Source organism: Plectropomus leopardus, chromosome 21, assembly GCF_026936395.1.
Source record: "Plectropomus leopardus strain MGB_pleo_1.0 chromosome 21, ASM2693639v1, whole genome shotgun sequence".
NCBI classification, from domain to species: Eukaryota; Metazoa; Chordata; class Actinopteri; order Perciformes; family Serranidae; genus Plectropomus; species Plectropomus leopardus.
In genome coordinates, this window is record NC_142196.1 from 19341914 (window position 1) to 19360115 (window position 18202).

Below are 18202 nucleotides of genomic sequence, written 5' to 3' on the forward strand. Positions count from 1 at the left end.
TGCGTCATCAATATCCTGGCAGTTTCCTGGTGTATGAAGCGAGCTGCGGATGATTGATGAGAACGAGCTAAGAGAGCAGAACGAGCTGCTAACCATCCTCAGTGGAGCAAAACATACCATCCGACAAATGGGACCATGCTCTGGTAAAATGATTTCAGCTTCATTTATTTTATTTTATACAGAGATAAATTATATACTCTGGACCAGTTCCTGGCAAAAATTGTGATTCATGTAAAATTGATCTCGCTGCTGCAAGGGGCAAGGGGATTTCCCAGAAGTCAGTGAAAAAGTAAACAAAGCACTCTCTAAAGGAAGCCCACATAAGGTCAATTTAGACATTTTTTTTATATTAATTATTAAAGTCTAGATTCTTTCCAAACATAAAACTCTGAATCTACTGAGTTGACCTTGGTGCTTAAAAATTTCATCATATCCAAAACCCCCAAAATGTTCAGTTTATAATCATATATGACAAATAAAAGCACCAAATAATCACATTTAAAAAGAAGTAATTCTGACAGTTTTGCTTTAGAAATGAGTGAAACAATTAATTGATTATCAAAATAGTTGATCATTTTTTGTTGATCTATTGATTATTATTTAAACTCCATGAATTTGTTTAATTTAATTATTCAAAATGATGACTGTTAGCAATCATATAACTAGGGCAAATACAAGTTTTGGGGAATTGAAGCTTCAGTGATAAATATGCAAAGACGAGAATATCAGTCTGCACACCTAAAATATCGTGACAGTCTCTTTATCGGCACGCAGGTTGCACATTTCTGCCCACATAATAGCTGTAAAAAAAATAATACTTTACAATATGGCTAAGCTGCTACTCACAGTTTCCAGGTAAGCTTGTTGTAGATTTGTGAAATACCAGTTTCCGTTGGCATATCCGGGAGTAGATTTTTGGGGGTCAAAACTGCAAATTCTCAAACTTTTCCAGACACTTGACTTTCTAAACATCTTGCTAGCGTGTCGGTAAGCCTGTCACATGTGGACAAAATGTCCCAGTTTCGTAGTGCTAGACTGTGAGGCGGAGTCACACAATTATGACTAAGTTTTAATTTAAGTAAAGTAGCATAACAAATAATGCAGAATAAGTAATTCTTTGTTAATGGGCTATTTGGGATTTTGGGGGCAATTCATATACATTTTGACATTGATTGCCAACTAAATTTCAGGTTTATACACCTTTTCATCACTTTATTATTGCCACTGCAGACCCACACAGTCATCATTCATGCTGATTAGAACCTTACTTATATTAATGCTGAATTGAAAGAAAGATAACTATCTTATTTATCCAAATATGGATATGTTTTAAATATGTGAAATACTCTTGTCAAATGTGATATTCAAACTGAAATACCAAGGCTCATTTATACTCCCTCAATGTACAAAAATAGAACTGCTCATTTCAAACGTACTCGTCACTGCCCTAATACTTCGATGCCTCTTTTTACCTCTTTTATAATGGTATTGATTTGGGCTGTCAAACAATTCATTTTTCGAACCGCAATTAGCAATCAAATGACAACAAAAAACATGGGGACTAGCATGAAGTGGGTCTGTAAAGAGGAGACTTATGGGGACTAGTAGAACCCATTTTCATTCAGATATCTTGAGGTCAGAGGTCAAGGGACCCCTGTGTAATGACCATGATGTTTTATTCATCGCCAAAATTTAGCTTAACTTTGGAGTCTTTTTTTAGTCAACTTCCTAAAAAAAAAGATTCCTCAGGTCCTCGAGTTTCATATGAAACCAGCATCATTGCTCAAGATTTTAAAACTCAGCCCAGTAGAAAGCTGGTGATTATGCCATTTTAAAAAAACAAAAAAACACAAACGTTGTATATGCACCTAAATTACATTACTAATAATGCGTTACTGCTGACAGCCCTATAGATTCATCCAACACACTAGAGCACAGAGTCAAAAATTTCTGACAACAAACACCACAACAGTGCAGGAGCTCATAGTAATGCACCTTTTAACAGAGGCAGCGTCGCAGACGGTGGCGGTCTGTGAAGCTACTCAATATATTGCGACATGTGCTTTGAGAATTCGTTTCACTGTTTTCTCCGTATCTGTAAGCTTTCAATAGTGTCCATACACATATCTAACGTTGAGCATTTCTGCGCATGTTGTGCTGTACACGGTGTATTACTTTACTCCCAGGGGACATATCACATGAATACCTAAAAGTACAACTCCTGAACAGATCCCTGATCAAATCAAACAGGAGCGTCTGTATGTGTGTATGCGTGTGTGTTTGTGTGTGTGTAATTGGTTTCCAAGGACATGAATGAATAACAACAACAACAACAGTATCTGCTGCGCACAAACACTCAAAACATGGACACATCACAGACACATATGCACACTATAGCACAAAATAATATAGGATTTAACAGTTTTACTGGGTCGGCTCTCATCACTCATGTAGTCGTTCTTATTACAGACTTGCTTCAGGTTAACCCACAGTGTTTCCCACCACTTATTTCACAGTTAGACAGTAACATTCAGGGATATATTCTGTAAAGTCCAGCTCTAACTCTTAATTGAATCCATTGATGTTTACACAGTGAAATATACAAACAAAGACCCAGTCTGCTTGAAATCAGTCTGACATGTCTAGTATCTTGACTAAAAAATTTTCAGACTTGCTTTTAGAGGCTGATTAGACAATAAAACGGGTGTGGCTGATGAAAATTACTGATTACTATCAGAGGAAAATATTTCACCACCATATCATTCACACATACACATACACACACGCACACACACTGCAGGAAATGTTTGAAATGCTAACTAGAAACTTGCATGCACAGGACGTCCACTTCTCTGTGTGGCTCTTCTGGTGAAGAAACACTTTTTCTTTGAGTCAAACCAAGTTTCTTGCTTTCTGCCGGCCTCTGTACCCCAGCTTTTTACTTGCCTTCCCTCTCTCTGCTTGTTAACCACTGTTTCAGCTCCTCACTTTAAGCTAGCACTGGTCATGCAGCGGTGCTCGCAAATTCAGACAAGATGCTTCAATGAGCGTCGTCGTCTCAAAACAGCACACTGCGAGAGAGGCACAGTGTGCATCTTGAGCATGACTCTCAATAACTTTCAGGCAAAGCGGCAGCGAGGGAGAAAAATAGGAAGTGAATGATAACGCCCCTTTAAACTCTGCACTAATAACCTCCATTCTCCTGCAGTCCGAGACCTTCCTCTTTGTTCAGAGGGTAGAGGGAAAGAGGAGTGAGAGGTACAAAAGTTAGGCTGTGAAAAGTGTGAAAGGAAGCTGTTTGAGTTGCAGAAAGCATGTTTACTCAAACTTACCAGATCTGACTCCTCACTGCCGGAGTGATACATTTCTGCCCTACCCGACTCTGCTGTTCAGCCCGGCTGGGAGAAAATCTCCTCAGCTGCTGCCCATCTCCTCTCGGAGCGCAGGAACTCCTAGCAGCTCGACTGCTTCACTCCTACAAATCCCCTTGTCCCGGCTCCAGAGGGGGACGGCTTTGCCTCCGTAGCCCAAGCAGAGAAAGTTGGAGCTGGAGGAAAGAAGTTAGCTTCTCTCAGCCCTTCTTTGGCCTACTTTAGTCCCTGAGAGGCAGAGAAAAGACCAGCGTCTTTCCCACGCTGGGAGAACACTCCTTCAGAGTGCCGCAACCGTCCTCCAGCCCCAAAAACAAGCCCCCCTGCCCCTCTCCCCTCTCCCCTCCCACACACACACACACACACACATATATACACTCTGTCTGCACACACACACAGAGCCAGTTAGCAAGTAAGATATCTGGCCAACAGGGCCGGCCTGAAAATTCCAGAAAGCACCAAAAGCAGCTGCAGAAGCTTTTTATGTCTGTGTGCGAGTGTGTGATCTGGGGAGTTTACATGTGTTTCCTTAAAGAGGTTACACTCGGAGCGGAGGAAGGCTAAAAGATTTGAACTGACTGTATCGTCTCGACACATGTTGTTGAGACCAAAAACGTCAGGAAGTAATTATCTTCACTACATTGACGAAATGCCATATTTGCTTTCATCATCAAGGGGACCAAAGTCATTGAAACTTTCCGTTTGGTCATTTGATGGTACACCATTAACCCAGCGTTTCCACACAGTTTCAAAATTTCAAAACTTTTCAAGGACCAATAATGAAACGAGAAAGAGAGAATGCAGGGAGAAAATTAGCAAATTTGCGTGATGGTAAACAAAACATTGTCACATATTACATTATGGCAATGGCTACAGAAAATTAATTTTCCATTTTTAAATTATGTGGAATGTTATTGACAGAAGATAATTCCATGAATTTTCCAAAACTTTTAATGATTTTTAATCCCTTTAAACCTCATCAGTTTGTGTATTTTGAGCACTAAGCAAATTAGTTTGATTTCTCCAAAAAGCTTAAAAAGCAAGGGGAAAACATTGACAAAACTATATTTATACCTAATATATATAACTATATTTATAATTATATTTACTTTTATATTTAAAATTCCATTACAGAATTATTATTTCCAGGCACTTTTTTAAGTCATTTTCGTATGGGGAGTTTTTATTTATTTATTTATTTTTTGCTTTCCTTCTTTTTGGATAATTTCTCATGTATTTGTTTTTGCTATCTTTAGGGTCATTTATTCTTATAAGCTGTCTATTGCCTTTCTTCCCATTTTTGAAAGAAATCAAACAAATTTGTTTAGCTTTCAAACAATTATCAATTCAAAGATTTTTCCAAAACTCCCAATGAATTTTATTAATTTCATAACTATTTCAGGCCTGGAAAATGTGACTGAAATGGCTTTTCCAGGTTTTCCATGACTGTTGTGAACTCTGTTAACCATACTTTAAAAGTTAAGACAAAAGGAAGTTACTTTGTAGAATAAGAGCATGTAACACACTACAAACTCTTACATCAATAAAATTAAAGCCATATAAAAGTTGGTTTAGTAATGAAGTGACAGATTTTTATCACCAGTCAGTGTTGTGCAGCTGCTGTGCGTCTAAGAAACTGTCGTGGTTACTGTGAAAAAGCACGCTCACTTCAAAGAATCTCTTTGTGATGTTACGTCAGACACTCTAAAGCTGTGATGTGTGAGTTGTAATCACTCCGCTGCTTCGTCACAGCTCATGTAGGCTATGCAAATTAACCCTTTAAAACCCTGAGCAAACTGGCTTGATTATTTTCAAAAACATGGGAAGAAGACAATGAGATGCTAAAGAAATGGGCCAAAAACTTGGAAGAAAGCATTAAAAACTACAATAAAATTATTTGAAAATTAGTTAAATAAAAAAAAGAGGAAAAGAAAGGAAGGAAGAAAGAAAGAAAGAAAGAAAGAAATGACCCCAAGAAAGTCTTCAAAAATTATAATTTTTTAACATAATTTTATATATATAGTTTTCACCTATTTTTTCCCCCCCAAAATATTTTCCCTAGCTTTATAAAAATAATTTTCTTAATCTCATTTTTTTTCAATTTATGGCACATTTTTTTCTAACTTGCTAACTGCCTTTTTCCCATGTTTTTCAAAGAAATCAAATCAATTGGCAAAGGGTTCAAAGCTTTAAATACTTGTGACAGGCGTCTGAACACGGCACAAGAAAAGTGATGTAACTCCAGCTTTTAAAGGGTTAAATATTCTGTTCTAGCAGTAAAACATGAGTCAACATAGAGACTGCAACTGAGTCATGAGTTCACAAAATGAAACCATGACTGATTCAAATTTTCCTGTTACAAAGCAGAAGCAACAACAGAAGAATGCAGCTTTGTCACTGAGAAAACATACCAACTGAACAGCACAGATGAGAACTGAATGTGAGTCCAACCTGTGAGATCACACAACTATAAAACTACAAGCTCTGAGCTTTACTCGACATCCCACCAAAGCCCAGATTTGTATTTTTCTGTGGGGAAAAATGTTTTCTGGGCGGCCCATCCTAAATCCTGGATTATATTGTGTTTGATCAGGGTTAACCCCTTTCTGAGGATTATCATCCTGGGTGTGTGCTCTGCACGTGACAAACTGCGGGAGAGTTATCCTCATTTCACCAGAACAATGGCTGAAAAAGTCCCTCATGCACCAGTTTGCAATGAAAACTCTTCATTTTCATTTGTGTTTCATTTTCAAATTCATTTGTGACTGAACATAACCTACAATAATATAGTTTCTTTCTTTTTTTTAATTTTAAATCTGCTAAATTAATTACATGTCATTACTATAAATAAAAGCATACAACCAAAATTATTTACTTTTTTGCAGAGAATTACATGAGTAGATAAACTGCGTGATGTGCTGTGTTTAACAGGTGCCAGTGGGCAGATTTTGTTGCCTTTGATTTCCTCATTTCCACTCCATGTGCTAAATTCAGCGAACTTTCCAAATAGATATTCAGGTTAGGCTTGGGTGGCATCTGTTTCTTCAAACTTGCCATTTTCAGTCTACTCAACACACAATGTGTGTTGTCCATGTTTGCAGGTTAGAGCAGCCACACTGACGGTGTAAGCAGCTGCTGCTCGGGTGCAGCACATCTAAAGAAACAGCCCTCTGACAAAATTTCCGTCAACAGAATCCCTTCAGTTGTTGACAAAAGGCATTTTATTGTGAAACATTTGCAGAAAAGTGTTGCTGACAGTGCAGTAACTTGCACAGCTTCATATGCACTTTAAATGGTAGAAATACAGTGGTTATAACAGGTAGCATTTCTGCTGCAGCGCTGCAACAATAAACGCTGCCAATGTGAACACACACTGCTCATGCATGCAGTGTCGCCCGGGCGAAACCTCCACGGCATGTGATGCACATTGCATCCAAAACATCCTCCATACAGACTCTCCAGTATGAAGTTAAAATCACTGCAAAAGTCCTGCAATGAATCCTGCCATCTAGCTATAGTGTTTATTTTGTAGAAACTGTTTCAGAGAGGTGTCTATACATGTTTTTTTGTAGGGCTGCTGTACTAAGCAAAATGTAAAAGCAGCAGAATCAGAACTCAGTCTGCAATCAGTCACTTCATACTGAACAAGGTGACTCTTTAGTGACTACACAATGAAAGAAAACAACTGTTGGCAATGTCCTTTTTTTTCCCTAAGTGAAACCCGTTGTATTGATCTCCCCTCATGGTTCCATTACTGTATGCTGGTTTTCTAAGCTGTCCTTGTTGGCCTGTGTGTGCTTGTCAGTGTGAATGCATGCTTACGTCACTGCGTGCATGTATACTGATCGATAAGCCAAAGGCAATGCCGGCACTAATTTCCCAGCACTGGCAGAACTGGGAGACATTGATCTCTCTAATCCCATTCAGAGAGAGCTGATAATTGCTATCTGCTGTGAAGAATGGCATTGTATCATTACATTACAGTAATTACACAAAATAGAACAACCAATCTGGACTATAGCTATATTTGCTTTTGTTAATTTGGCATAATATATACAGTAAATGCTCGTAGAGGATATAGCTAAAACCTATTAGACACATTGAACACAGTGAACCATGGGTGGCCTCAGCACAGAAACCCTGGCGGGGATAGCTGCTAATCGCGAAAACAGGATCAATAAACACGCAGTGGTTTCTGGACATTATTATGTTCTTGCACAGCGCTGAGACTTCACATGCAAAAATAATTTTTAGTGAGTATTCAGAGGCACTACATCACACTTCCTGATCAACTGTCATCACGCTCAGCATGCAGAGTTTTTTGCCTCCAAGCCTGAACTTAATTATAATCTGCTTTTCACCTTCATTTACCTTGACCTCATGTTGCCACTGCAGGGTTTGGATTGGACTACAAACTGTGACATCTTTTAGGTCTGAAAAGCAAACATGCCCAAAGAAATCACTGGTTCCACGTTCTCCAATGTGAGTATTTTCTAATTGTTTTTAGAGTTGTTCCAATACCAATACCAACATGGTAGATGCCTCTAATACTGCCTTAAATGCTGGATCAGGTATCAGCAAGTACACAAGTCCATGCTCTGATCCAATACCACATTATTAATGCGGAAACTTGAAGTACTTGCATTCATTCAGATATCATAAGGTCAGAGGTACCGCTGAATATAGGTACACTTGTTCTAGTTTTTATATGATAACAGTATCATCACTCTAGGTTCAGCTCGCATTAATGCTGACAGCCCTATTTTTTGGTTCTTTTTAGACAACACCCTGGCACTTGTGGAGATTCAATCTACAGTATAGAAGTGATCACACCAGTGCACTTTTAGGTACAGGACACTCTAATGCCAACAGGTCGTTGTACCTCCATATCAGGAGATCCAACACTTGCATGCTGGCGGGACTCCACAGAGGCCACCACTCACTATTCAAGTAAACAGTCCAAAACAAAACCTCTCCTCTCTGCCAAATACACTTGTCAGTGTTGAAACACTCAGGATCATGAGTTAATCTGTGTTACATCAATACAAGATCATAACACCAAAGACATCATAACAGATACTGCAGATAATTGATTAGTTCTGACCCAGAGCATCCTGCCAGTGACAGAAACAATATCCAACCGCATCAACAGTTTTTTTTTGTTTCTGTCAAATATGCTATTATAACAGCTCATGACTCATACAAATGATGTTATGGATGTTTAGTAAACTTGATCACTAATGGGCTAAAATACACCACAATTAGATCATTGAAGATCTGTCAGAAAGGCCCCTTCAAAGGTGTCTTGCCTTGCCAAGAATGCTATTATCCTAATGAAACTGGACTAGAAGACCTCGAGTGCTGGTGGATAAATCAATTTCCCTAGAATGAAAAAAATCCATCCCTTCACAAGTTCCTTATTCACTACAGGCCTATTTCTTTGCGGTCCAAAAATGTACAAAACTGCAGTAAAATCTTCTATTTAGCAAATGCAGCACTAAATTCAGCGAGTCATGCAAATGAGCAGAGCTCACCTTGCTTCACATACCTTAAAATACACTGCATGTCAGTTAAATGCCTGTTTTGATACCACTCTCATATATGTATAGTTTATGTGTAGCTGGAGCTAGCAGCTGGTTAGCTGAGCTTATGAAGACTGGAAATAGGGGGAAAGAGCTGAATCCCTGTGTGCACGACAATGCACATTAAGCTGGCATAGCATCAGCTAATTTGGCTAAATAACACAATACCAAAACAAAAATATATGATGTTTCAATGCGTCATTAGAGCACTGAATACAACATATTTTCATAACTTTGAAACTAGTCCTTTAAAGACCAATGGATTTGAGAAGTTATTTTGTTACATAGAAAAATGTCAGGTGTTTCTAAAAAAAATGTTTCTGAAACAGTACAAACACACTTCAAGCACCCAATTCTACTGCTACAAAGCTTGAAATTAGAGCAGAACTGATCCTTATGCATAATATCCAGATCAAACTGGAGAATCCAAACTGGGCCCGCTGGGACTGAGATTCACATCTAATGAAACCCCCGAGGCCTGCAGTCAGCATCTGACTGAGGTTACCTAGCTACAACACATGCCAGGCCACTCGAGCCATGGGACCATCTCTAATTACAGACAATGAGAGAGAGGAGCGAGGGAACATGAGGGAGACAGACTGAGAGACAGTGGGAGTAAAAAAAAGAGAGATGGAGATAGAGGATGAGAGAGAGGGAGAGATAGGAGCCCCAGCTGTTCTGCTTCCTGCTGCCTCTCTGAGCAACTCGAGAGTTCGGCTGCTGTTTCCTGAACTCCACCAAAGGGCATCCTGCTAGCATGTGTGCTAAACCTGAGAATAGCAGTGAACCTGAGCACACAACACTGCTGTATCTGCATGACTGATAGCAGAGACAACCCCAGCCTATTAATGAGGTATTAGAGCAGTACAGAGAACAAAGTTGAGCAGAGCTTACCCTTCCCAAGATGTGTTTAGTCAGTGGAGACAAAGATAACTTGTCAAGCATGCCCAACGGGATGAAGATCATGAGCTCAGTGTTGCTCGACAGCGAGTGGGAGCAACAATTTGATGACTTCTGAAGCGCTGACATGTGGACAACAGTGTACAACAGTGTATAATGTTGGGCGGCTGCTGTGCGAGTGAGTGGCGCTGAGTCACTTCACGCTCACTGAGTACATCAACACATCGGCTGCCCCACATGGAGTTGCAGGAAAAACTCTTCAGCCAGCAAATTGGGACCATTGTGACCAATACAGTCACACACAGGTCAGGCTAACAGTGGCAGAGGGCGGTGCTTGCACGCTGTGCGCAAACACACTTAGACAGTAACTCCCCTGCCCTCTGTTGAGACACAGATATGAGTAGATCAAGAGAAACACACAATGTACACATTAAGAGCGTTGGCGGAGAACTAGTGTCATTTTTATTTGGTTAGGTAGCATGTCATTGCATGAAAGATGGTCTTTTCATAAAACTAGGCTCTATATGCTGTACAGAGACGCAAATACTACTGAAATTGGTGCTACATGACCAGTGGTGGAGGAAATTTTCACTTCCTTTATTTAAGTACAAGTACTTATACCAAACGGTTTAAATACCGTGCCCTGCATTGAAAATGTTAAGTTAAAGTAAGCAAGTATAATCAGGAAAAGTTACTTAAAGTTAAATGACTTAAAGTAAATAATAAATCTTAAAAAACACCCAAAAGAATTCCAATTAATTATTAATTATTATTTAATCAACTATTTTTTTCAGCTGGTATAAAATAATTGATATAATTAAATATTGACTTATAACAAAACAACACATTTTATAAACTCATCTTATTTTTATCATGCAAAAATCTTAAAACTAAAGCAGTGAGATAAATGTAGTGAAGAAAAAGTACAATATATCCCTCTGAAATGTATTGGAGCAGAGCATGAAAAGAAAATACTCAAGTAAAGTACAAGCACCTTAAATTTGTACTTTAGTACAGTACTTAGTTACATTCCACCACTGCATATGACAAGAGTAAACAGAAATAAGGGGCGTTGGTATTTGCTTTTGCTCAAAAGGTAGAAAACCTACAACTACCAGAATGCACTGCGCCCTAAAGGACCAATGAAAGCTCCCGCTGGTGGGTGACGTATTGCAGACTCATCCATTTGACACAATGACAGCAGGCTGGTAACAAATGCTACTGTATTACAGTTAAACTGTAAGCTAAAACATGTTTCTGAAAATAGTGAAGGTGAGAAATATTCAACGAAGTAACAGTTTTTTTACTGGTGCTTAATGAATTAACTGGATCGTTTCAACTACAGTATGCATTGATTTGATTGATTTATTTCAATGTTTCATACAAATTTTAAAAAAATTAAATAAAATGACCAGCCTTATTTACTGTAAATCGACCTAACCAAAATCTACAGTGTGCTGGCGGTCAAATGAATATACTGAATTATCCCATTTTAGAGCCATGCTCCTAAACACATCATGATGCATTAAATGTTCTGTAACAAAACCAACGTACAGAATACTCTTCTTTTGTGCACACTTTAGGACAAACAAAGCCCCTTCTGTGTGCTACTTTGCTGATTGGCTCCTGTTTTGCCCTCAGTCCAACAGTTTGAGCAGCTCAGTGAGAGGCGATCAGCTGCCGTGTTGTCACATGCTACTCTGTGTACTCTACTGTACATCTCTACAGGAGGGAGAGAACGGTCCATGCTGCACACAATAACACCCACGGGGGTGATTGCTTGTGTCCACTTGATCCCCTGACTCACTTTGTGATGATTGCTTCCCTCAGTAAGGAGATTTAAATCTGCCTCTGCCTTTCAACCAATCCAGGATTTAGAGTAGAAGAAATGGGAAACAATGCCAGAAACTGTTAAAATCTGTTGTTTACACCTTGGATGATTTTATATTACAACGCTAATTTGAAAAGGAGTGTACTCAGCAGTAGTGGTTGCAAATAAACTTTCCTCAAATCTTTTTTTTCTAAACTCTTAAAGGTCAGCTGTTGAGTTTTGGCCACTAGTAGCGCTTTGGAGTGCTTTACACAAGTGGGTCCTTATTTAGTTTATAGCATGGACCCACAGGTGGCCACATGCACACAATGCATATCCCTGCCAGGGGTGGGCGATATGGCCCTAAAACAATATCACAATATTTCACAATTATTATATATTATTCATGTGATGATGATATTCTTGATGATATAACAAATGCTGAAAAATATTAAAGATATTTTATTATTAATTACAAGAACATACAATTGCAACAAAATAAGTGTTGTAGTTTTATTTCAGCATATATGTAACAATTCTCCTTCATATGCTCAGTAAAAAATAAACAAAAATGATCTGTTATTTCTTTAATTTGGAAAGAACTTCAGTAACCACCTGGAAATTTGCTCTCAGCCACACTTGTTGCTGTGTGCAACAGTATGACATCATTATGTGAAAAGGTTATATATATAAAAAGTTAAAATATACCAGTATAAGATATAACACACCCCTAATCCCTTCTGCCCGTTTCTTACTATTTCTTGGTCAATAGTTGCTGGCACAATGTAGAAATAAATGTAGTAATGCACCAACAAAGCCAGTAATAAAGATTAAGTGTGCTACTAAAGATGTAAACAATGCACAATTTAAAATATTTAAAATCAGTATTTTTTTTTAATAAGGAAATGCCCGAAACGTGTTTATCAGGTTTAACATAGGCAGACAGTGTGTTTTTGCTGAGTGACCCTGACAGAAAACATAACTTTGTTGGCAAGAAAACTTCCGAGAACATTTTTTAGACTTCTAAAGAAAAACAAAAAAACACTTTGGCTGACCTCGTCAGCAGCGGATGTAGCTTAATTTCAAGGGATCACAAGTTAAATGTCTGGAAACACTAGCCTACATTGTGTGAAGTGACAACAAATAAATCATGCTGCTCTGAACCACCTAAATCAATTTAGCTGCATGAACAAACTCTTTCACTAGACTTGTTAGACGCATCTACATATGGAAATAGAAAGATGACCCAGCAGATTGTCTTTCACCTGCAAGCATCAACTCCTTTCTGCAGGACTGAAAGGCAGACACAGTCCGGCATGAATCCATGATTAAACACTAAGCTCTACTAATATGAGATGCTTTCCCGGATGGTATAGGCCTACGTAAACAGACCTGCAGACAGGATATAGACTGTGACACTCTGGATGTCATCACAAACAAAACTGCACACAGCACAGGAGCCACAAACACAGAGAAAAAGCATTCAGAGCTCATGCAAGAGCTTTTATAAAGCAAGCCAGTGCTACAACTAATAGTACAAGCTCTTGATAGATAAGTAAGCTGCTGATTTACACAGAAACAAGAACAGGTTGTGTTGGTTTTTTTTTTACCTTCGGCTTCTTAGACATGCTCGTTCTCCCACAATGCCTGGGACACCTGGGTCGCCTCTCCGTTCCACAGCGACTGTAATGAATTATGCAAATCCCCTGGTTTTTGTTCAGAGTACCATGACCCAGGGGTGCAAGCAGCTGACGCCTGGCATGAAAAAACCAACCTCTCTGCCTCGTTCAAAAAGGGATAACGCTGCCTGCTGCTCTACCTGGCAAGTTGCTCTTAAATACAACCAGTGTCACTGCCGAGGTGAAGCCTTATAGAGAGGAAATGAGACATGGTCATCCTCAAGAGCTCTTCTACAGCAAGTGTCATGCCTCATGTGGAGTGAATAGTCTCTCAGACAGATCACACACTCACATGGGGACAAGCAGAAACACACAGACATGCACGACAACACACATCGAGTGTTTAAGCTCTGCGCTGTCATGGTTAGCTCTGAAGTGTTTTTCTTCAGCTGGCCGGGCTTTAAGCTTTAATTTGATAGTGTGACATCTGTTGCATGGTCAACTCAAATACACGACGCTACAAGAGGCGGACAGAAACACACACACCACACATAAAAACATACCTTAAAACTCCAGAAACACAACAGTTATTTCTTGTGAAATTTAGTGTTACTGAAGAGTCTACGTGATGCAGAGCTGCAGGGCTGCACAGGCAGAGCTGACCGCTGTAGTAAAACATGTGACCTCTTGCAGCTGTGCATCTGCGGCCAGACAGACAGCCAGGCGGTAACAGCACCATCTGGAGTCCTAATCCGACTGCTGCTGCCCACCACTGTGATTATGAATATGGCCCTCAAAATCATTAGGCTTATTGGATAGACAAGCAGATACCTGGGATCAGTGCACTGCAGAGACGCTACATCTGCATCACACAAATCATTATTTTCTGCAAAGACATTAGTAGCAAAATTAAGTAATGTGAACAGCTTTGACATGATGGGAGGTCTGAATAATAACACTAACGACTGCCCTGTTCCATTTAGGTTCCAGCACACCATACCGGTGAGCCTGCATGCAAAATTGTCAGTCGTAAAGCCTGAAACACTCAGAAATTGAACGCAGCCATGAGTAATGTTACTAGTTACACCACTGTTTGACAAGTCAGAATGTCTCCTTTGGACCTAAATGTTTAGTCTAGCTGCATTCCACAAGCAAGAGTGAAACATTATCCCAAGAGGGATGACAAAAAAAAAACTTATAACTGGACTTTGTATTTTGCTCTATGCTTGGATCGACGGATGAATTATCCACCCTGCAAGTGACAAACTGCTGCTGAGGAAAAAAAATCATGTGGAATCTGACCCGCTTTGCAGCATTCACGGACTCACAAAAACATCCGAATTTAAAGAGAGATGATACAAAAGGACACACAGGCATAGAAAAGATGCCAAAAAACACAATTAATAAATTTTTTTTAAAAAAAGCCAGAAAGCTGTATGGAGTATGTAAGCCTTTCTGAACATAAATGGTCCTCAACTGGTGTCTTCTTTCACTTAATTAAGACTGTTAAATATTCAACAGGAAACTTGTTCATTTTTGTCTGCCCAATTAGTTTATACAAGTTAAAACCGCATTCACAGAAAATAATTTGAAGTGAAAATGTATCTGATTTGAAATTTAAACTGGCTAAACTGTTTTCAGACTTGCTTGGCTGACTGTAGTAAGCTAAGTGAATTATTAATTAAGACTGAAAGGCAGCTCTGTGTCATTATTTCACCAGGCACGAAGGTACTTTAAGGTACTCAACTTTCCTGCTCTGCATGTGCAGGAACGATTAGGTTCATTGTGAGGACAGCGAGCCGGGGCTGCAGAGTGCAGCAGCGTGACATATGCGGCATATGGGTGGGCTGAGCAAAAGTGGAGCAGTGTTTCCCTCCGGAGGAAAACACATATGTACATCTCTGTTTATGCACACGTGCAATATACTGGACAAAGATGCAAAGTTATCGCAGTGTCAAACGTGAATGCCTGTTTAGGAGAGTATAACATATGGTGTTTACAGAGGAATAAAGCCTCAGGTTTATCACACCATGACTGTGTCACTTGCACCTGACATACAGTAACTCCACCAAGAGATTACATAACAAAGAGCTGAGTGACTCGGGGTCAAACGACTGCAAATCAGAGAGGGAAAATCAGGGTTCCCACACATTTTTATGGACAAAATTTCAGAACTGTCCAACCCCTTTTTTGCCCAAATTGCTCGGTATTTTTCAGACACACCAAATTCAAACTCTATTCAAACATAATTTCAGCTCACTGGTAATAATGAAACAAGGGATGGAACGCAAAAAGAGAAAATGGAAAAACTTAAATGATGTCTAAACAAAATATCACACATCAACACATATTGGAGCTACGTTACATCACGAGCTGCAGAAAATAAATTGTATGTTATCTTCCATTAAGTGGAAGGTTATCCACAGAGGATTACTGTCACAATTTCATTAACCCTTTGAAACCTGGATATCACTTTTCATGTGATGTTTCCAGACACTTTTTACAAGTGTTTTAACCCTGAGCAAATTGGGGTTATTATTATTTTTTATTTTTTTTTAAATCATTCTTCCACATTCAAATCATTTTATTATCATTACTTATTTTATTTTTAAATCTAATTTTCAGGTAATCTTCTTGTCCTCTTTTTGGAAACTTACTCAGGCATCTAAAAAGTGAAGTGGAAAGTGATGTAGCTCCAGGTGTTAAAGGCGTAAACAGCAAAATTCCATGACTTTTCCAGCACTTTTAATGATTTTTGCAAATTCTATGTCTTTTCCAGGCCTGAAAAAACATGACTGTAAAACTTCATGACTTTTCCAGGTCTTCCATGACCATGGGAACCCTGGAAAATGTTTTTGAAGTGCACCCACAGACAGAAGGTAGATTCTGGAGTAACTCCATCACATCCTCTCCTCCCTGCCCTACCCCCCTTTCCCCCAAGTAGCTGATTTCATCCTCGCAAAGCCACTCTCACTCTAATCTCCGCTGATCCGTCTGTACTGGCAAAGAATCAGATATCAAACTAGCACACGAAACAAAACACAATGGAAAATACTAATTTACCTACTGTTATTATGAGTATAAACAAACTATGCCCTTCCTTAGAGTTTCAGGCTGAGTTTTGTAGTTTGAACTCAACATCAGTCCTACTCCTTGTAACACAGGCAGAGTTGGCAGACTGATAACCAGATTTCATAAAGTGGGCATGTAGTAGCTTGTAGTTATATAATACCTAAATCTCTAAGCCTCTCTTTGGAATAGCCACTGGGCACAGGGGCATCAAAAACCAGTGGGAATATACTGTAATAGTCTCTACATAATCTGTTAAACCAGAAAATCTTATCAATAGCAATGCAAAAAAATGTTACATCGCTTTCAGTCGTTTTGAAAAGACCACAGCATAGATAGCACAGCACAATCAGAGGTTCAAAAGTAGAGGATAAATCTCCACCACAGCGCCTCACTTACCCACGAGACATTTTTATTCTTGGTTTGTTTGATCATGGCAACGAGAGCAGGCCAGTAACATGGAGAGAGGAGCCCCCTCCTCAGCAGATTTCAGCCCCGCAGCCTGTTGTGCGTGCAGGTCTGAGCGGGATCAGGGGGGATGGCCGGGGGCACGTTGCTCTCAGCCATAGGTCATCATTTGCCCTGCAAACCTGCCAGCCCAAATCGCCTTCTCTGACTGAACCCAGCATCTGTCAGCGGGGTCATACCACACTTCATGTAGAAAAAGAAGTTTTCTTCAAAAAAAGTCCCACAAGAATCATCCAGAAAAGTCTCTTCCTCCTGACAGCACACAGTGACCTGATGGACTGATTATGTATTCACACTGAATATGAATATGAAACATCCCAGCAGGTTTAACCCCGCCCTGCTGAGCCTCAGCGTGTGCCCAATCGCTGAGCAGATCTTTGTGGCCGGCTCCCGAGGGTGAGCTTATAGAAGCATTAGGGTGAACATACTGATTCTCTGGAGGAGAGGACGGGGCTGTCTGCTGACAGGCAGGTCAATGACATCGCCAGAAACAAAACTCTCACACACACACACACACACACACACACACACACACACACACACACACACACACACACACACACAAAAACAGCAGTAAGGGAAACTTCAAGTAATTGATCTTATCTTCATTTACTTTAAGTGCCTCCTTCACTCATTATAGTCCCCTCTTGTCTGTTTTGTCTATTCTCCCTTCCTCTCCACTTATTTAATCTCACTTCCTCTCCTCCACACTCTTCCCTCCAGCTCCCTCTCAGGGGTGCGTCTCCTCGCCCGGCTGCTACCTGTTGTCATGACACCTCTTCGCTAAGAGATGAGCACCGTGACAGATAAAAAATACTGAAAAAAGGATTCCCTCTCTCTTTCTTTCATCTCTTTTCATTCAGTGGTGACCCAGAATTAAATCAACTCTCTAAATGTTGTCCTGACCTTCTCCTCTCTTACTCACATACTCAATTTAACTCACTTTTGTCTTTATCTTCCTCTCTCTGACACCGTCAGCTGCTCTCCCTCAGGTCCACACTTATGGCAGTCTATTTGCACAAGTCGATCCGGATTACTTGTGAAAGATCAGTGAAGAGTTTTGAGGCTATTTTTGCTGATTTGAGTGGTTGCACTTAAGTGCAACTGAATCACCGAGAAGATGCAGATCTCCAGATCAACAGAGGCAGAAAAGACCACAGACTAAACAACCAGCACAACCAGTGCCTTTAACTGGAATATAAAGGTGCCAGTACTTCAGACCAATATCTAGCATACTCACAATAGATTACTGCAAATTCTATATGGAAGAAGTGATTCAATAGATGTTTATCTCTATTCTAAACCCTTAAAATCACATTTTGGACTTGCATTGACTTAAATTGTTCTACATTTTTCTACATGTCTAATACGTTGAATGTCAAT

At 39.6% G+C, this 18202-nt stretch overlaps 1 protein-coding gene across 7 annotated transcripts in view; it reads right to left on the reverse strand.

The window, feature by feature from the left end:
- cacnb2a (calcium voltage-gated channel auxiliary subunit beta 2a) overlaps positions 1-18202 on the reverse strand; it is a 77127-nt gene that overhangs the window by 36482 nt on the left and 22443 nt on the right. Inside the window, exon 1 of one of the 7 annotated variants that reach the window (XM_088071911.1) lies at positions 16751-17012. The exons of 3 other annotated variants lie outside the window; for them this stretch is intronic. In XM_088071911.1, coding sequence (XP_087928037.1) covers positions 16751-16786 — 36 coding nt within the window. In that variant the 5' untranslated portion in view covers positions 16787-17012. Of the gene's footprint in view, positions 1-3332; positions 3660-9847; positions 10000-13273; positions 13420-16750; positions 17013-18202 lie in introns of those variants that run through there. 3 more of the 7 variants (XM_088071912.1, XM_088071907.1, XM_042510102.2) reach the window with 3 other exon arrangements.